Consider the following 16,175-nt stretch of genomic DNA (forward strand, 5'->3'; position numbering starts at 1 on the left):
AAGATCATGGTGTTGGGGTGAGCTGTACTTTGTGTGCCCTTGGCAGGCTGTGTTATAAATGTCTCTTAACAATACTTCACAGCAAGATGAGGCTGCTCTGCCCATGCCCTCGTTGCCTCCGCCGGTGGTAGCGCCCCCTGCTGTTGAGCAGCCTGTACAGCTTGAGGGTATGCACCTAGAGGAGCCGCCTGCTGCAGCCGCAGCTCCTCAGGCTGACTCACTTAGCAGCCCCAGCCCTGCCCCTGAGCTTATTCAGCCCCCACCACCACCACATGAACCCCACCCGTCTGGACCGCCTGGTCCAGAACCAAAGGTACCCGCTGTTTCACCAGCCACTCGGACCGGGCCTGGGCCCCAGCCTGCTGTTTTAACTGCCTGTCTTCTCGCACATGCTTTCCACTCGCTCTCTGCATGACATGCCCACACTGTGTGACTCACTGAGCCCACTGTGTGCCTCTGGCTCCCAGAGAAAATGTGCGACAGACAAGTCCACATGCACCACAGTGGGCTGGGAGACCAGAAGGACTGGTACATCTGAGTCTTTGACCAGGGTGAAGACATCCACAACCAGCCCTAACTGTTGCCTCTTACTTCCTTTGCATGGCTCCTAATGTTTTTGGGTTCCTTTCAGCTTTAACTCTCTTCTGTAGATGAACGATAGTAGCACTTACAGTGGCATCGTAGTGGTAGATGTGTCGTCTGTTGTAGTGCCAGTAGTTTGACGTTGCATTAGATGCAAACTGAATGTTGGTTGCATGATGAAAGCTAACCTGCAGACAGTACTCTTTGGTAATGATTCCCATCAAGCAATTCTCCCTATGGAAAACCAAACTGACATCAGCACACTGCATTGTGTCTTCTGTTGAGTAGTTTTGTTCTGAGTAGATGCCAACAAATCAACCTTCTTCCATAGGAAGTACTGTAACTATATTTGCTGTCTTCAGGCTACACATCATATGTTTGAAATGAGGCCTTTCAGAAATGTGCAAATTGCTTGTTAGTTCATTATTTATGAAATGTGTTAATGTGTAAATCCCAGTCGTGTCCATATGGATTATTATCATTCTTGAGAGGCATCTTGTCAAACAGGCATTCAGAACTGTTCTTGAATAATGGACAAAGGTTTGCTTGTTTAAATGCACTTTGAATTGATGTTTGTTTAATTAAATAGCAGATGGATTTATTTTATAATGATTTGGTTAATGTTATACATGTTTAGTTCCTCAAGGTTTCAGTTCATATCCCAGTATTGAATTTAATCTTGACATTATTATAAATCTGGTGTTGGGAAAGCATTTTCCCCTGACTGCTCTCTGTCCTCCAACATGGTGAGTGTTTTAAACTCAAACTGATGATGACGTAATGGACGTATTCATTTAGTGTTGTTTCTTCACAGATGTACAAGAAAGATCTGTACAATATGGAGGACCCTGTGCGAATCAACCATGGCCTGAAGCAGTCTTTGAGCTACAGTCACCAGCCGCCGTACCAGGACAAACAGCCATACCGCGAATACGACCACCCGCCTTACGGATACGATGGAGGCGGCTACACAGAACCAAAGCCTCACAACACTGACTCTCACCTGCACTACGACAACCGTGTGCCTCATTACAACGAACAGTGGCCCCCCTATGACCAGCAGACCTCGTCCTCCCAGCCCGCAGGGTACCAGCCGGGCCACCAGCAACCCATGGGCTACAACCCCCGGTCCCCCTACGACGACGGACCAGGGAGGGACTACAGCCCCCCTCAGCCGCGCTACGATGAGGCCCCCTACGATGGCAGACGACGCCTCAGTAAACCTGGGCCCGTTCGCTATGACGAGCCCCCACCCCCGCCCCCAACTGGCTATGATGCCCGCTCCCCATATGAGGCAGAACCTCACGGCTTCCCCATTAATTCACCTCGATCGCCGGAGCCCCCAAAGCAGTATTACAGTGACTCTGGTCTGAGGCCCACCTTCATTCCTGGGCCTCCAAACCGGGGCTTTAAGCCTGGGATGCATGACCCTATGATGAACTCCGAACCCACAATTCCCCCTCCCAAACCAGAGACCCTGCCCTCTCCAGGTGAGCCAGCGATCACTCCAGGCTCCAAACCCCTCCCTCCTCCGCCACGGGAAGACCTGGACGAGGACCCGGCCATGAAACCACAGTCGGTGCTGAACAGAGTCAAGATGTTTGAGAATAAACGGTCTGTTTCTATGGACAGGGCGAAAGAAGGAGGAGAATCAGCAGTCAGGGTAAGTTCCTCAGAGAGGTGTTAAACATAGGCCATGTATTCGATGGGTGTGAGTGTGCTGACAACTCTACGTCTTGAGCTCTAAAGTAATTTCATCACAGTTATAAACATGGCTAACACAGAAAGATACCGTAGTGAGGCTACGTTCAGACTGAAGGCAAATCAGATTTGTTTCTTAAATCAGATCGTTAAGACAGACTGTTATTTACAAGTCATCAGAACAGATTTGTGTGTCCAGACATCACCATCCTATCTGCATGGGTTGCTGTGGTAACAATGTAGGCAACGCTGGAGATGAGGCTTTCCATTGAGAAATAGAGGTCCATCTTTTCGCCCTCCACTGTATTTTGGTATCTGTCCACCGTCTGTTGTTCCTCATGTTGTTTTTTAACGCTACGCTCGAAGCACCATGAATCTGCTCAGCACGTCTGTCACTTTGGATTTGACGTCATCATTTTGTGTTGTGTTCAAAGACAATTTGAAACCCGATTTGAGCATCCAGAGGGGCCGTACTAAGACACATCTGTAGAACTCAGATTGGAAAATATTTCAAACCACCTCCAGATATAGTTTGGATTAGATTTGTATTTATTTTTTGCTGTCCACACTTCCAAAAGTCAATCTGGATACAATCTGTATATGCCAAAAAAGATTTGGACTGGCAATGTGAACTTTCTTTCTCTCCAGGGCCAAGTCACACACTCAAAGAGGTAGATAGGAAACTAGAGTAACAAAAACATAAATAACTAAAATCTGCTTTGTCAGAAAATTAAAAAGAGAAGAACTGTTCAGCGGTCGGCAAACAAACATAAAAAATATGAATCGTGGCATCATGTACATCCACAAAGAGACTAGTCTCCAAAAATATGAGATGTTAGTTTGGGTAAAAGTCACAATTAACTCGGTACAGCACGCTATCACATTGGTCATCTTAAGAAAGTAATTACAAGAGCCAGTTGGTTTAAAAACTTTTCTGTCTTTATGTGGAGTTTTGCCGTTATTTTTCCATTAATCAGGCTACGCTTTCATTAACCCATCTTGCCATTCATGTAGGATGGGTGCAGTGGTTTGAGCTACGATAAAATTAGTATTATTTTGCCACCAATAAAGGATATGCAGCAAGTAAGCCTTTCTCTGTTTCATCAGGGGTTGCTCCTGTAACGTAAAAGAATGGGTCTAGTGGTAAATCGATATTTAAGATGGCAGGTATTTCTGTATAAATCCCTTCCCTGTATGACTTTAATTTTGGACGGTCCCAAAAAGATCACCAGCTTGTTTTACAATTCATCCAGCATAAGTTTGTTTCACAAGTAAAGGAGTTCTAAAATCTTAAAGAGAAACTCAACTAAAACTAAATATGTGTACTTTAAATATATACAATAGTAGTGTCTGGTACAAAGGGGATCATGTTAGGTTGAATGTCAGATGGGAGCCTTTGTTAGCTATTAAAGAGGTTTAACAATTAGTACTTGGATATGCAATTATTTCAAAGCAGCACGAGATAACCAAAAAAGCTCCACGGAGGCCTGATTATCTTTTCCCCAAACCGCAGATGCATCAGTCAGAAAACTGCAGAACAGCAAGACTTGAAAGTGCAAGCTTGTTTTTGTGAAACGATCGTCTATTTTGTAATCGTCTGGCCCGTGAGATGCCAGGCACAGTGCTACATATCCATGTGCATGCAATCCATTCATGTGAACAAAAATCTGGATCAGATGCAAGAAGCACTGAAGAGATGCCCTCCCTTTGCTTTTCAGCCTGCAGATGTTCCTAAACCTGTGAGTGCACCTGGCCCAGTCCTCAAAGCCAATTCCCTCAGCAACCTGGAGCAGGAGAAATCCACCTATAGGTATGTAGTCCTCGTTACAGCACCCCAGGCTGCGGAGATGGTGGGTGAAGGACAACTCTGAGATCCTTGCAAAGGCGCCTTGGAGTTCATTCATTGTTGCTTGAGCTCCACCTAGTGGACACAAGTCACTGTGCAGCAAACACGACTCTAGTGTGGTGTGCAAAGACACAGAAGGCAAAGGTGATGTGTCTAACAGAGCCCCTTTTTGTGTGCAGGAACCTTCCCCAAGAATTAGAAATCTTTTTGAGGAGCTCACTGTGTTTTGGGCACAGGGGCCAGAGTCTGAATTAAACTCCTGGGACATTATTTCACCCCCAGAAAGTCCCTGATCAGTGGAATAGTATTTTCTGAAAGTACAGGAACTTGGGGTTTGCAGACTGGTCAAATACACAGCACTGATGCTTCAACTCATGTAGCTCTTCATTCATAAAAAGTACACTAGTATTTAGGGCTGCATGATTTTGGCCAAAATGACAATATTGAGATCACTATTATTTATCACGGTTATTCACTGATAGTAGGTAGACAGATTTTTATTCTACTTTCACATTTAAATCAACAGAGTACTGTTTTCACTTTGATATTGTGCAACATTCCTGCTTATTAACAAAGCTTTGCACAAAATAAAACTAACAATAAGGCTCCTCTTCACCTGAATTCAGTGCTATAGATAAAATTGTGCTCAAAAATAATAATAAAATAAATAAATATGCAATTACAGAATGGAACTGAATGAAAAGTGTTTTTTGGACACCTATCTTTGGCCAAATGTTGCAGTTACATTGGTTATTTCAGTCTGTCTTTAAAAGTTGCTTGGATGGATATATATCCACCATTGTATTTTTTAATATTTATTTTTGCAGCTCTCACAGTGACATGATGACACTGTTAATGGATGTCTGAGTTGACGTTGGACAAAGACGGATTCAGTGGGATGATATTAGCGACGTTATTCTTCTTGGCCTTCATGCGTTCATCATTCTGCAGACTGTGGTGTTTTTTTTGTGTGGTTAGTTGTGTTGCTTTGCGGTGCAGACACAAGTCTCATGCACCCTTTGCATATAATTTGCTCTCCCCTAAATCTGAAAACAACTGATAATGGTTGATGAACGAATGATTTTTGTTTTGTCCGTCTAGAGCCGCATAATTCAGGAAACTTTTTCACAGTGCACATAGCATCATGACAGCTCTGCAAAAGTGGAGGCTGGTTGTTAGGTTAGGAAGCGCTTGATTTGATATGTAGCAGAGTTTTCCATGAGCAGAGCACAAATTTTAAATGTGAATATCGCATTTGATCATGTTCATTTACTGGAAAGTCAAAAGCATGATCCGGATTAATATCTGATAAATTGTGCAGCCCTACATGTTGCTTCTTATACATTGGCAGACTAATTTGGGTTATCGTCACGGGTCTTAAGACCGCGGTGGAAACACAGATAACCTTGTAGTTCCTTCAAAAGTAGACCCTGGTACTAAACTTCAACACTACTAGTTCTGCATGTTAGCAGGCTCCTGAGGAACCTCACTTCCCTTTGAGCCTCGTTGCTGTCCTTCACTCCTCACCTTGTTCAGGATGTCCAGATTGTTTTCATGTGTCATTGATTCATTTTGAAATAACTGCACTGTTTCTAAAATCAAGACTAAAATGACAGTCAGGACATATTTGATGTATTCTATCTAAACGTTGTTTAGTGGGTTTCAGGCCAATCCTGCTGTGTAACCCTCTGCAGCTGTTTCACTTGTTTCTCTCTGCTCCCTGTGTAGGGCCCCCGAGCCACAGAAGCCTCATACTAAACCCCTGGAGGATGTAGTGCGTTCCAACCACTATGACCAAGACGAGGATGAGGAGTACTACAGAAAGCAGTTGTCCTACTTTGATCGCCGTAGCTTTGACAGCAAGGCCATGGGCCAACCCAGTCCTGGCATCAACCGCTTCCACGATCTGACCAAACCAGCTCAACTGTCCTACCCATACAACAGGTAGAGCAACACGCCTCACGCCAGTGCTGTTGGCTGATGTACAAAACTCCTTAAGTCGGTGCAGAGTCACAGCTGTTGTTTTTGTTTCTGTCTACCTGCTGCAGAGTTGAGTCTGTGGAGAAGGTGAGTCCAGTGGAGAAAAGATATGAACCCCTGCCCCAAATCAGCCCGTCATCACAGTACGGCCCCCCCACGTCCGCCATCCCACCCAACACACTGCCCAAGCTCAGCCCCGGTGACGGTAAGCTATAAAACTTCTCTTACACGACTCTCAAAATTAACTTATCTACTGAACATTAACATTGTAGAGGTACAGAGATGAATCACTTCCGTTGTTCAGGGCTGCAACTAAGGAGTAGGCTGTGTGGGAGTGCTGAATGTATGATTTTACATAGAATTGTTTGTTTTTCCCCAAAGAATCATGATATATAGTCTATTTTGGTGTACACACAAAAGAACATAGCACTAGTAAGCGCTGTAACAATTTATCAGGGAGAGGCACGTATGAACTGCTGTGTGTGGCTTGCATTTCTCTCTCTAAGAGAAAGTCAAAAGTTTCACTTGCAACCACAGAAAGCAAGAAGGGACAGAACTAAGTGACGTGCTCTGTCTGTCTGTCTACCTTGTGATATCGTCCACTGCCTTTCAGTACTGAGGACAGCGCCACTGTTGCACATTCACACATACATGTACATACACAAACCTACACACCCACTTGGGACACACAATAAACAGCCCTGGATGGAACACATCTTATTATAAAATAAACTCTTATACCAAGTCCAGAAGACAAATTTTTGAATTGGGTGTTTCAGCTCTTTTCTCTGGTGTGGAGACAAAAAAATAATGTTGCAGATGAGAATATGAGTTGAGGGAGAGAAAAAAAGATTCAGCTCACATTCGACAGTAGACAAGACTTGACAAATCAAATTTGACTTCATAAATTCTTAGTCTGAGATACCCCAAGTCAACACAGTGTTCTTCAAAAAAAGATTTCTAAAGCTTGGTGACACCTTTAAATTGCTTCATACGACTGAGCATCTGTACAAACCCAAAGATATTCAGTTTACCGTCACATACGATGAATAAATGCAGCAGAACTAAGAAATGTTGTCATTTTTGCTTGAAAAATAACTTTACGATTAATCGCCGATCAAAATAATTGAAGATTGATATTCTATCAGTGAACAGGTTCATCAACCAGTTGTTTCAGCTCTGTTGTTATGTATATTAGAGCTGAAACATCTAGTCAATCGATAATTCAGTTGATAGATAATTGGTCTGCAGCTATTCTGATAATTAAAGGATCACTACATTTCGTCAGCTAAATTGTCAAACAAAGGGTGCCCACTTGCTGAACTTGTCAAGCAGGTGCCTCATGTACTAAGGCTGTGTCCTTGCTGCAGCAGCCAAGGGTTCAGTTCTAACCTGCAGCACGTCGTCCCCTCGCTCTATCTCCTCCCTTCTCTCTGACACTCTATGGTCCCAGCCTCTTCAGTGTGAGGATTTGCTGCTTTTGTCTGTGTCATATCGCTGTAAAGTGAATAGCACAGAGTTTTTTACTGTTAGACCGTCATCTTGGGCTTTAGGAAATTGTGATGGACATGTTTCACTATTTTATGACATTTTATAAACCAAATAATTACTTGATTAACTGGGAAAATAACTGTTGGATTCATAAAAAATAATGATCATAAAATAATCATCAAATAATTATCAGTTGCAGCCCTAGTTTACATAGTGTCAATCTAAAAATACAGTTTTATTGTGCTGAATGTAAATGCAATGAAAGCCTTACCCAAATAAAGTGTGAGGATAAAATAGTTTGACAAAGACTGTATTTAACTGATTGTATCTTCCCTCATACGTTTCCAGGGAACTCCATACCCGAGCCGTTGAGTTCACCCAATCCTAAACCCGAGCTGCCAGCTCTCAGGCCGGCCAGCAGGGACGAACCCACACCAGTTGGCTACCTGCCCCCGAGGGGCATTCCCGACAAATCCCCGGTCAACGGCACTGAAACAGCACCCCCAAAGACGCTGGGCGTTCCCGCTCCAACTAGCTATAACCGCTACGTCCCCAAGCCGTACACCAGCTCAGCCCGGCCCTTTGAGCGCAAGTTTGAGAGCCCCAAGTTCAACCACAACCTGCTGCCCAACGACACACAGGTGAAGACGGACCTGCTCGGCAAGCCCAGTGTGGTGAGCAACAGCGGTGGGAAGCCTCAGCTGTCGCCACAGCCCCTGGACCACGACAGTGGCCTGGACACCTTCACGCGCACTATGGACAACAGGCCCAAATACCAGCACAATAACATCAACGCCATCCCCAAGGCCATCCCTGTAAGGTGAGAAACTCATAAATTATTACATCCAGTAGCAACAGGAAGTTCTCTGAGGGTAACCACTGCGCTGCTGAAAGACAGAAAGAGACGCGTTTGTTCACAGGGGGTTTGTTCTCGTGTCCTCTGCTGAGCATTACTCTCTGCCTGCGATGTTTTGACTGATGATGCTGACTTCTGCGCCTCCGTCCCTCAGCCCCAGCACGCTGGACGATGACGACGAAGACGAAGGACACACGGTGGTGGCAACTGCTCGGGGGATCTTCAACTGTAACGGAGGAGTCCTGAGCTCCATTGAGACAGGCGTCAGCATCATCATTCCCCAGGGTGCCATCCCCGAGAGCGTGGAGCAGGAGATTTACTTCAAGGTGTGCCGGGACAACAGTATCCTGCCCCCCCTCGACAAGGAGAAAGGTCAGTCCTTGAGATTCTTTATATCCTGAATGTGTCAAGGAACAAACTGCGTCACTGCATCTGAGAGGAAAAATAGTCAAGTATTGAGGTTTTTTTAATGAACTGCTCCATCAGGATGTTTTACCAGTCCCTTTTTGGATAGTTGAATTTTTGATGCCTACATTTTGTAATATTTTTTTGCATTTGTGACTAACTACAATTTACACTTCAAATTGATGCTGTCGTACTATAAGACAAAAGCAAATAACGTCGCTACTTTATGAGAAAACAAAAGCCCTAAAGAGATGGGACTAAATAAATAGCTGATTTCAGGGAAACAGTTATGTAGTTAGAAATATGCTCTTAAATGAAGTAACATCCATGCCAGCAGTTATAATTAGAATATTTCTTAATTTACATTAAGCTCCAGGGGAGTGCGGTAATTTAATTAACCTGGCGAGTCAGTTAACAGTTAATTCTCATTCACCATGAAGGCCTGGCAACAGACTCTGCTCTGCCTCCTGATTGGGTAAAAAATAACCCCTCGTGCTGATTAACTCCTGCATGTTTAAATTGTGGAATTTAAATCTTGTTGTTGTGTCCGCGCAGGAGAAACGCTGCTAAGTCCGCTGGTGATGTGTGGCCCGCATGGACTCAAGTTCCTGAAGCCCGTGGAGCTGCGCTTACCTCACTGTGCGTCTATGACCCCTGATGGTTGGTCTTTTGCTCTAAAATCCTCCGACTCCTCGTCGGGTACGCTGTCCTCTGTCCTTCTGGGGTCTTTGGGCTGGCTTTAGTGATTAGAGAGGAGAGTTTCTTTGGTGTCTGACTCATTTTAATCATTTCATCTGGTCTCCATATTCCCCTCACTTCCTCTTCATGCATGTGCTGTTTGGAGATTTTAGTTGTTTCCTTATTGTCATGCTTAATTTGAACTGAGGAGCCTTGTTTATTCAAATCATGTGCTTCCATACAGTTACAGTGGAAAAACACTACAATGCCTGAAGAACTGAAACATTTAGCCGATTGATAGGTTTGAGGCAGTTGATAGAACAATGTCACCTATTTGAAGAACTAATTAAGACCCTTTTCAAGTAAAAATGCATTGTTACTACTTTTCTTAGTCTTCTATGACAGTAAACTTAAAGTCCTTCAGTTTTTTTACTGCTGATTGGAAAAAACAGGCAATTTAAAGTGACTTGTGACCACAGCTGACACTAACTATTATTCTTCTTATTGATTAATCTGCCTGTTATTTTCTCAATTAATTGTTTTATCAATAAAATGTTAAAAAAAATAGTGAAACATGGCCAGATTTCCAGAGCCCCCAAATGGTTTGTTTTATCAAACAAAAAACACAAATGTTTGACTTTTTTGCATAGAAAATGACTAAAAGAATTATTTAATGATCAGAATAGCTGGTAATTAATTTTCTGTCGATCAGCTCATTGACAAGTTGTTGCAGCTCTACTCGTGACTCGCTATTTTCTGACCTTTTTATAAACAATTAACAATGTGTTAATTACAATTAATCAGTCGGTAATGAAAACAATTGATAGTTGCCGCCTTAAATCTCTTTTACATCACTGTTGTGTAATATGACAGTCAAGTATTTTAAACAGCAACATCATGTTTAATTTAGTTTAGTTTATTTGTCAAGAATGCAAATACAGCAGTAAAAAAATAAAGCTGTACATGACATCGTCAGGGATGACATGATTAAGTCCAGGAATTAAATCTGTCGTGGTCTCTTATGTTCCATGATGTTACAGAAAGCATGCAATGTCTTCGAATTTTTAGAAAATGATTCTGTTTTTGTATTTAAAAAAAAAAAGCTTCACTTATACCTGTTTATTATGTGGTCTGTACTGCGACTGCAATTTTAATTTACTGAGTCAAGATGGCAGTTTATAGTAAGGTCACAGGACATCTGCTTAAGTAACACATGACATACAGTAAGATGATCAGGTCGCTGTTTACAGTTTACATGATTAGTAAATCATCAGTCAATAAATGTTAACTCAGAGTTACTCAGAAGATAAGCTGGAAGTAGTCACGTAAAAAAGGCCATGTCAGGCGCATGATTTGATATTTAAATTTCTTCGTTGTCTCCATGGTCGTATCTTACTTAGACTAAACTACTCTGCCTCCATGATCTGCGGTGGTACTGCTCCGTTTTGTACGTATCCGTAAGCTTTCAGATAACATGCAGAAATACGGACAAAAGGAATGCAAAGTACAGACAGAAGGCTCCGTCCATCTCCGTAGCTAACGCTTAAAATAAAAGAGCCCTTAAAGGTGATCTCGTGTGATGTAATAAGAAGACTCCACTGATTTAGCACTGCACTCTGATGCAGCAGAACCAGAGATAATGTTTTCTGTCTCTTCCACACATTCTTGTTTCTTGTCAAGTTGTGAGATCAGTTGTGTCTAGATGGTAACCCCAGATTTGTAAAAACTCCCACAAGATTTCATGTTCCGTGTTTCGTGATGTTTCTCTAACAAAGTGCTTTTTGTGCCAAAACCTAACCAGACCTCAACCACAGCATTGTCACACCACAAAACAGCAAGATAAAAGCTTGTGGCTCACCAGACCTTCGCAAATCCAGAGTAACCATCTAGCCACAACGTCAAGCCACCAGCCTCATAAATGTAAACAAAGACCGTTGTGTCATGTAGATGTTTGACTCCGACCACCAAACACAGCTGCGTTGTGCTTTCATAGGCCGATCACATGCCTGTGTCTGAAATGCTCTTTTCTGTTTCTGGGTTGCAGTTAATTTGGTGGCACATAAATTCATGAATGAAGTAACTGAGTTTATATCCATTAGATTTAAATGATACATGAACTAATCACACACTCACGCTGAGCGACGGGAATTCATTTCCTGCTTTATTTATGCATTAACTCATCATCAGTCATACATGATCTTATTAAGACTTGTTTTATTTATGATGATATGTCAGATTAATCTCTTTTGTTTTGAGTATCTGCTGTGATTTTCCTTAAGAAGAAGGGAGACGCTGCAGCAGCTGACATCATGTCTCTATTTCCTGCAGGTGATCCCAAAACCTGGCAGAACAAATCTCTCCCTGGAGACCCAAACTACCTGGTGGGCGCAAACTGTGTGTCTGTGCTCATTGACCACTTCTGAAGAGGGCAACAGCTGGCCTGTTACTGAATGTGATAAATCAGGGGACCTCAGTTTCCCCTGCCGCACTCCCACCGCCGCGACGGGGCGCACACTGCTCGATGAAGTATGAACCTGACACTCTCACGTTGTTTACTGTGCCCAAAAATTTAAAAAAAAAAACAAAACAAAAAACCCACACACACAAGGAGAGTCGGAGGAGTCCAGCATCCCCAAACGCTGTACTCTTGTTCTTTTCTTTCATTTTTTTTCGGTGCTTTCAAGGCTTGCAAAAAATAAAGATTAAAACAAGTTATTTAAACAAAAGGAACTGAAGTTGGAATGCATGACCAGTGCCACAGACTGAATAATCTCATTTTGACATTTTTAGCTAATTTTGTAAAAGGTCAGAGTGGTGCGAGAGAAACATAAAAAAAAAGGAGAATTTTGGAAACTCATTTAATATTGCAATGGGATTTTTGCGTACTGTAAAAAAAACAAAATATAAAAAAAAATAAAACACTCACAAACAGCAAAGTTGGTATATGCAAAACTTTTGTTTGTGAGTCCTGTGGTCATGCGTTTCACTCATGAAGGATCTCTGAGGACTTGAGAAATGCCGAGCCTGACTCACGAAGGAAGAGAGATGAAAAAATAATAATAAGAATGAAGGTTAAGTATTAGTATCAGACGCCCGTCTGTTGCGACGGGGCTCACTCTGTTTAAAACTGATGTTTTGTAGCAATGTTTTACCGTAGATAAATATACTGACTTGATTTTACAAACTCCTGCTGTCTAGAGATCTATGCATGTGCTATGACTCAGGTCCAGAAGCCTGCTACTACTAAGTTCAACACATGAAAATCCCATCGTACACTGCAAGCAGTGATGCCTTATCTGCATATTAACTTTTCAGTGAAACTTTAAAAACATCGGATCCTTCAGTTATAGCGATCACGACGGAAAGAAAAAGTTGTCTCTGCATTTTCTCATAAACAGTGAACTTGGATTTTAGCACACGAGAATAATCGAGGCTGATGAAAAGGTATGCTTTCTTTTACTGCTATGCATATGAAGTCTGAGGAAATACAAAAAGCTAGAAGATGTTTAAATTGTGGCTGTACATATTGCTAGTATATGGCCTTGGTTCTCTGTAAATGAACTTTTGTACATCTTTGTTATTTTGTATAAAAGAGAAAACGTTTGTTAAAAAAGAGAAAGCGGTTACATTGGTTATGTTTGTATTCTGGTTATACCCCTGAGCCTTGGAACTGACATAAGCAGTAATAAGTCTGACTTTTCTACCAACATATACACACACACTCTACTTAAGGCATTTTTAACAGTCAGAAAAACTTTTTATTCTTATTTACAAACTAGAGAAGTGCTTGGTTTAAATGATTTTAAAAGATGTACTTGAGGGGGTCTGCTGTGAAGAGTGGTCCCTTCCTTTATTTGTGATACTGGATGCTGTATTGTGTGCCCTGAAATGTATTTTTGTACTAATAGACAATTTATTATGGCACATCAGTACTATTTTCTTTTGATATGATAACACTGCTTCAACCCAACACTAGTTTATTTTCCCGTGTGGCTGACATTATTTTTATTTATTTTGATTTCTCTTCGGTTCAACTTCTTTTTTTTTCCTTTGCGACACATTTCTAAGTATACCACTGTATTAATAAATAAATTCATTTTTAAAGTAACTGCTGCTCGTATCAGTGTGTTGTGTTGATCTAAACTTCCAGATGGTTTACACATCGCCACACCCAGGCTGTTTCTCCGCCAAACGGCTCAGAGGATTCCTTTGTGGTTTGTGAAGTTGGCGATTGTATTATCAGTGTGCGATGCTGCTTCCCAATTTATTCCACATGTAAACTCAGTGAACCGAGTTGTCAGGTGGACTTTTCTGTGTACGCTGATATAAATCCAGCGCTGACAGTCATCGTTTAAAGATTAATGGAGTCAGTGGCGTGCATCCCGTTAGTTTGTAACCACAACAGCATTTATGTTCCTTAAAAATGAATTTCCTGCTGTTGTTTCTGGTTCACTGTCTGTTTTTAAATCAGAAATAAGTTCCCTTTTCTCTAAACAGACATCTTTAACGACAGAACACTCAGTGGCCAATTTATTAGGTACACCTAGCTTACAGTGCTGATTTAAATCCTACAGACTTTTATTAAAGTTAAAACATTCAGCTACAACAGTAAGGCTGGTAGTGTTTTCGTGTGTGTGTATGTCATCATGACAGAATGCCGTCCTGGAAACACCCACTGTAAATGGAACTACCACAGAAGCCAGTGTAACCAGTCCCAAAGACATTATCATCGCCTCACCAGTTCAACTGACTTCAGCAGTTTAGATAACAGACACACAACTGTCCTACTGTTACTAAGACGTGCAAACTAACCCCAGACACTTTCCTTGTAAGTGGACTCATGGCAGTGTGCAGCTGTAAGTCACGGATAAAGAAGAATGAATGAAATTCCAGAGTGAGCACAGGGGAAACACTAATAGCTATATGGCGTTATTTTTGGCAGTTAATAAAAGGCCTGGCAGCGGTTCACATCGGCCTGTACAACTATGGGGAATCGCTTTTGTCACAGGGATAGCGTCACACCTGTGAAAGACAGTCATGAAACTTTACAGATGTTTAGCTGAGACTGAAATGAAGGAGAAGATGGGCGTGGTCTGAGCAAGGAGGATGGAAGTAGAGAAGGGTCCCTACACTTTACGCCCCTGGCTCACATCTGCTTTAAGTCGCAGACCTGCGTTGTGGCCGGTGTGATTCCATCTCAAGAGGGACCTGTGTTGAAAGAGAGAGAGGGGAGGTGGCCTACGACACCACTTATCACCCACCTACAATGCAGTCTTGGGATCCATCTCGATCGTCAATCCAACTACATGGTCATTTTGGAGGATATAGTTCATGGTGCTGTTGAACTGTATTACATTACACTGACACTGATATAAAAGGATGGACAAAATAATAGAAACACCTGCCATAAAGCACTACAATTCAACAGCATCACAAACTGCAGCCTCTTAAATCATCACACAGTTGAGTCAACACCTCTAAAAGACTTAGGACAAAAAACTCAACATTATAACCTTCATGAGGGCACGATTAACCCTTTGAAACCTGGACCAACAGATGCCTTTTGCAAGTATTTAAACCTTTCAATCTTGCTCAATTCCAGCCTGCAGCCACCCACCGCATGCCACCTCACCCCACTGGCCCATCAAAGGCCAAAAAAGGGCAAAAAAATTGGTGCAATTTCTTTAAAAAATATGGGGAAGAGGGCACTGAGCAACTTGGTAAGAAGTGTCCCAGGAGCTGAAAAAAAAAAGATTTAGAAAACTATATTTATGATTATTCTAAAATTATGTTACAGAATTATAATTTTTTAAGCACTCTTTCCAGGTCATTTTTTATTTGTTTATTTTTTTCTTTCTTCTTTTTTTAAACTGATTTACTTGTTTTTAATTTTCTTTTTTACTAATTTCTTGCTAATTTTGGGCTCATTTCTTCTTTTGATGTTCATTGCCTTCTTCACATGTTTTAAGAAGGAGGAAATCAAGTCAAAGTGCAGGACTTTAGGATTAGACTGCGTAACTTTAAGCTAGGTGTACCTAATAAACTGGCAACTGAGTGCATTAAGCTACTCTGCTTCAAGTCCTGTGTTTTATGTGGTTTTGCAACAACAACAAAAATCACATACATGGTCAGAAAAATCTTAAAATCACATCTACACCTTCTACCTCTAAATCTAAAGTCTGTGAATATGAAAATATTTTTTCCTTTTTTTAAAAAAAAAAGTTACTAGATCCCAGGAGATGTATGCTGCTTCAGTAATAAGTCCATTCTCAGTAAGTTAATACTGGAGGTTTCAAGTTAACACATCACACTCATGAGGGGACTTTTTGGCTGTCAGCCTGGTTATGAAAAGTCAAACTTTTAAGGGAAGTAACAAGAAAAACAGTTCAAATCACATTAAAATGTCTTAACTTTCTCTTTCTCGTCTTAATGAAACCAGCTTATTTCAACATTTTTTCTTTCATGTGACTGAGCTTGTGACAAAGTCTGAGTATCAGTTCATGTTGGGGCTTGTGTGGGTCAATCACCTCACCAGAGTCAGAGACTCGCTCTGTCCACAAACACGGCTGCAAGAGAACATGACGGAGGCTTCTAGATGAACAGCAGATAAACTGGGGGGGAAGAACAACCTAAAGA

The 16,175-nt window shown here is 41.8% G+C and overlaps 1 protein-coding gene across 7 annotated transcripts in view; it reads left to right on the plus strand.

The window, feature by feature from the left end:
• Positions 1-15,676, plus strand: part of tjp1b (tight junction protein 1b) — a 92,647-nt gene extending 76,971 nt beyond the window's left edge. For all 7 annotated transcript variants that reach the window (XM_050073624.1, XM_050073625.1, XM_050073626.1 and 4 more), the window contains 9 exons: positions 83-313; positions 1,397-2,245; positions 4,002-4,093; positions 5,858-6,073; positions 6,178-6,314; positions 7,949-8,420; positions 8,611-8,828; positions 9,417-9,560; positions 11,868-15,676. In XM_050073624.1, coding sequence (XP_049929581.1) covers positions 83-313; positions 1,397-2,245; positions 4,002-4,093; positions 5,858-6,073; positions 6,178-6,314; positions 7,949-8,420; positions 8,611-8,828; positions 9,417-9,560; positions 11,868-11,962 — 2,454 coding nt within the window. In that variant the 3' untranslated portion in view covers positions 11,963-15,676. The remainder of the gene's footprint in view (positions 1-82; positions 314-1,396; positions 2,246-4,001; positions 4,094-5,857; positions 6,074-6,177; positions 6,315-7,948; positions 8,421-8,610; positions 8,829-9,416; positions 9,561-11,867) is intronic.
• The last annotated feature ends 499 nt before the right edge of the window (positions 15,677-16,175 follow it).

This window comes from Epinephelus moara, chromosome 20 (assembly GCF_006386435.1).
Source record: "Epinephelus moara isolate mb chromosome 20, YSFRI_EMoa_1.0, whole genome shotgun sequence".
In the NCBI taxonomy this organism is placed as follows: Eukaryota; Metazoa; Chordata; class Actinopteri; order Perciformes; family Serranidae; genus Epinephelus; species Epinephelus moara.